The sequence below is a fragment of the Cariama cristata genome, unplaced genomic scaffold (genome assembly GCF_000690535.1).
Source record: "Cariama cristata isolate BGI_N322 unplaced genomic scaffold, ASM69053v1 scaffold27380, whole genome shotgun sequence".
Classification (NCBI taxonomy): Eukaryota; Metazoa; Chordata; class Aves; order Cariamiformes; family Cariamidae; genus Cariama; species Cariama cristata.
The window spans coordinates 1-4,304 of NW_009593379.1; the positions used below are offsets into that span (position 1 = coordinate 1).

Genomic DNA, 4,304 nt, shown 5'->3' on the forward strand with positions numbered 1-4,304 from the left:
CGCGGCCCAGGAGCCCCGGCCTGGGGGCCGAGGCCGCGCCTCGCCTCAGGCATTAAATGGCGTCTCCCCCCTCGCAGAAGCCGATCCTGCTGCAGGGCCATGAGCGCTCCATCACGCAGATCAAGTACAACCGGGAGGGAGACCTGCTTTTCACTGTGGCCAAGGATCCGGTGAGTGCGGTGGGCCCTGTCCCTTTTCACCCCCCTCCCCCCGGGTGAAAACAAGTCCTCACCGCGATAACTGACTGGCTGTTCATTAGTCCCACTGATTAATCCATCTGGTGAGAGGGGTGTTTGGTTGTTTTCTTCTCCTAGATTGTCAACGTTTGGTATTCAGTGAATGGCTCGGCACCTACAATGGCCACACGGGAGCTGTCTGGTGCGTGGATGCAGACTGTATCCTTTGATCACAGAAACCAGTTTGTCTGTCCCATATATTTTCTTTACAGTGATTCACCTGAGCTGATTCCTCCCAACTGCTGCACTGTTTCCTCTTGAAGAAGAGCACGGTGCATTTAACTGTTCTGCTGTCTTTCCCTTACTCCATCTTTTGGGTGTTTTTCTTCCCAGGCTGTTGATTGGAATAACATGTGCACTGTGCCCCATCTGCTCTCATTTGTGCATCATGGCTTTTGCTGTGGTGGCCCTGGGAGCTGAGGGAAGGTGTCTGAATGGCACAAGGTCTTCTGTCTGCAATGTGGGCAACAGGTAGTGGAGATAAAAATGTGCAAAGGTTGTGTTAATGCAAGAGCTGAAGCCTTTTGCTTTAGCAGTTCAGAAGGAAAGTTGTGGATTTTGTAATGGGAGCCCTTGGGCTCTGTGTCTGTCTGTACTGGAGTATTGCTGGTCCTGGAATGGATGCTGCCCAATCTCTGTGTAATACGGCTTTTTAATCTTCTGTATAAATATTCTATGGGTATCTAGATAGTAGCTTTTTGGGGCTGAAAACGTGCTCTTGTTCCCTAACTGGTGACCTAGGGGACACACGACATGTGCTCACTGGCTCTGCAGATAACAGCTGTCGGCTCTGGGACTGTGAAACGGGTAAGTCTCTTCCCTTCCCACGTAGCTGCGTTTGAGTCACAGCTCTGTCCTGCTGTGAAGTCTGCGAAGCTTGGAGGATGTGGTGGCAGCGTAACATGCTTGTTCGCCTCTTGAAAGAGGTCTGAATCCTGACTCAGACTGCTGGAGGGGGGAGGATTTGTGTATGTGCCTAGTTTCTAGTGAATATTTAGTGAATTCTCTCACTTTACTGCTTAAGTAATCAAAATGTGTGGTTAGACCTTGCACGTCACCGAACTTGCTTGTCAGCTATGCCCAATGCTCTCATCGTCCCTCTGACCCTGCCGTTCAGCTGATCTTTTTCATTAACTTTGCAATAAAATACCCGATGAAGTGATGGTCTCTGCTCTCTGTTCAGGAAAGCAGCTTGCTCTGGTGAAGACCAGCTCAGCGGTGAGGACGTGTGGCTTCGACTTTGGAGGAAACATCATCATGTTTTCCACAGACAAGCAGATGGGATATCAGTGTTTTGTGAGCTTCTTTGACCTCCGGGACCCCAGCCAGATCGGTGAGGAATCTGGGCCAGTGCCTGCACCAGGGAATAAGGGGAAGCGTTGATCACTGGAGCTGGTGCCACTGTGTCTGTCTGTCTGTCATCTTCCTTCCTTCCTGCAGAGAACAACGAGCCTTACATGAAAATCCCCTGCAGTGACTCTAAAATCACGAGTGCTGTTTGGGGCCCTCTGGGAGAGTTCATCATCGCAGGACATGAGAGTGGAGAGCTGAACCAGTTCAGTGCCAAGGTCAGTATGATAAGGAACAGCATCTCCCTCAGGCAGCAGTGTCTGGGGGAGGATATTGCAACAATCCTGTTGTGATCATGGACAAAAGATGGGCTTTTTGGCTCAAACCAGCAGCCTTGTGGAAGGATAGTTAAAATATGTGGCTCCCTTGAGCAAGGCTGATGTACTGACATCTGCCGTGCTGCTGGCAGCAACACCTCCTAAATTGTTTCTAATGGAGAAGTTGCGCATATGGTGACTTCGCTTGTCAGCGTGCTGAAACTGCCTTCTTTACTCTTTAGTCAGGGGAGCAGCTTTCAAACATCAAGGAGCATACCAAGCAAATCAATGATATTCAGACCTCCAGGGACATGACCATGTTCATCACTGCCTCCAAGGACAACACAGCCAAGGTGAGGCCTCCCGTCAGAAATGCAGTGGACTGTTGATATTTCCTTGCAGGACCTCTGTTCAGAGCCATGGCTGTCATGGAGGCTTGCTCCTTAGAAATCTGAGTAAGTGGAAGAGCAAAGCTTAGAGAGAAAGTTCAGTGAGAAAGGTACCACCACGTTAAATTAATGGCCAGGCATTGAAAACAATGTTGCCAAAATTTATCTGCAGGTTGCTACCTCCGGAAGGTGATAGAGGTGAGATTTACCTTAGGCCAGTAGTTTGGGATTCTGGGGAAATGTTGTTGGGATTTGTGTGCCAGTGAGCGACTGTAGAGCTAACATCTGCCCAGGTGAGGCCGAGCAGCCAGATTTGTGTGAGTTAATTGGCTTGCCAGTCCTTTTGCAGAATAACGCTTTACCTTTTGCCTCCTAGCTATTTGATTGCACGACACTTGAGCATTTGAAGACATTCCGGACGGAGCGACCAGTGAACTCTGCTGCACTCTCCCCCATTTTTGATCATGTAAGAATGAGCTTGCTCATGGTAATGGTCTTACTGTGACTCCTGCGTTGTCCCACGTAGCTGGAAGACAGAGTGTCGCCAGTCCAGCTATAAAACATGACTGTGGGATGGGTCTGGGGAACTTTACTGCAATCTGGTGCAGGGAACAAGCCTTTATGTCCCTTGATCGTCAAACAAGTGTGTCTGGGAGGTGGGAACTTCTCTGGGGCTGGTGTCAGGCCTGCTCCTGAGTTTGTGGGCTCTGCTGGGTTAGTAGGAGGCTTTCCCAAGGCTTGGCTCCTTCCTCTCCTGGCTCCCTCTGAGCATGTGGCATAAGCAGCACTGAAGTGTTGTGGCTTCTCTCCTCTGCAGGTTGTGCTTGGTGGTGGGCAAGAGGCCATGGATGTGACCACAACCTCCACCAGGATTGGCAAATTTGAGGCAAGGTTGGTCCTTTTCCTCTGACAGGGCTGACTCCTCAGCTGAGGTGCTCCTGACAGCCCAGGGGTGCTGTTCCCAGAGGATCTTGCTCCTGGCAGTGTTGGAGGAGTCATTAAACTTGCAGAGCTTTTTTCAGGAAACCGTGATTGTGTCCCTAACCAGGCTTCTGACTTCCTGTGATAATTTAAATCTTCTTTCTTCTAGGTTCTTCCACTTGGCTTTTGAAGAGGAGTTTGGCAGAGTGAAGGGTCACTTTGGTCCAATAAATAGCGTTGCTTTTCACCCTGACGGGAAGAGGTGAGAATCTCTGTGGGTCTTTCAGCATGCTCCAGTCAAGCCTAGCCCACCTTTTGGTTACGATATGGCTGGGCTCACAGAAGCTCTGCAGTGGGAATGGAGCCAGCGCTTTCCTTAATCCTCTTATTCCAGCCCTGCTGCCCCCTGCCAGGCTGGCTGGGGGGTTCACTTGTGCCCTGCTGTTGGCTGCACCACTGATATTTTTTTTCTGTCCTGCAACTCCTTTATTAGTTTTTGGAGGGGGTTGTGAGAACAGATTCCAATACTGGTGTAAACCTAGACACTGTGAGCTCCTGACAACGATGGTGACTTTATCTTCTCTTTCCTCCCCTACAGTTACAGCAGCGGGGGTGAGGATGGCTACGTTCGCATCCATTACTTCGATCCCCAGTACTTTGAGTTTGAATTTGAAGCTTAAAGGAGGATTTCCTCTCCTCTTCTCTTTCTTCCTCCAACCCATTGCCCAGTCCATCGGCTCCTGTGCAGAACTGTTGTAAGGCCTGAAGCTTGTCAGCTTCACAGGAGGCGGCGGGAAGCAGTCAGCAGCAAACTCGGGGGCTGTGTGAAGGTGGGGAATGAGAAACCCAACCAGCTCAAAAGGGCAGGACTGGCTTTCACAAGAGGTAGAGTGAAGGCAAAGGAGGGAGTTGGGTTGGCTGCCTGGCTGCCCCTGGGGATGCTAGCTTCCTGCCCTGCTGAGCATATTTATACATCAGGGGAGGAAAAAAAATCAGGAAATAAATAGAAATCTTTTATAAACACAAGGAAAAGCACCTCTGTGGGTTTGTTTTGAGGTTTTTTTTGGTCTGGAACAAAATTGACCTGAGCACTTTGCTTTCCTGTCTCTGCTGGCAGTGCCTTGCTCCCCACCCATGGGCAGAGAGCAGTG

The 4,304-nt window shown here is 50.1% G+C and overlaps 1 protein-coding gene across 1 annotated transcript; it reads left to right on the forward strand.

Annotated features, from left to right (window-relative positions):
- The first annotated feature begins 1 nt into the window (after position 1).
- Positions 2–4,185, forward strand: EIF3I (eukaryotic translation initiation factor 3, subunit I). Its single transcript, XM_009710230.1, is given in 11 exon segments — positions 2–170; positions 315–342; positions 345–395; positions 978–1,043; positions 1,420–1,569; positions 1,677–1,804; positions 2,086–2,196; positions 2,609–2,698; positions 3,050–3,123; positions 3,323–3,415; positions 3,752–4,185. Coding segments are annotated over 11 exon segments (987 nt in total). The 5' UTR covers positions 2–56; the 3' UTR covers positions 3,834–4,185.
- The last annotated feature ends 119 nt before the right edge of the window (positions 4,186–4,304 follow it).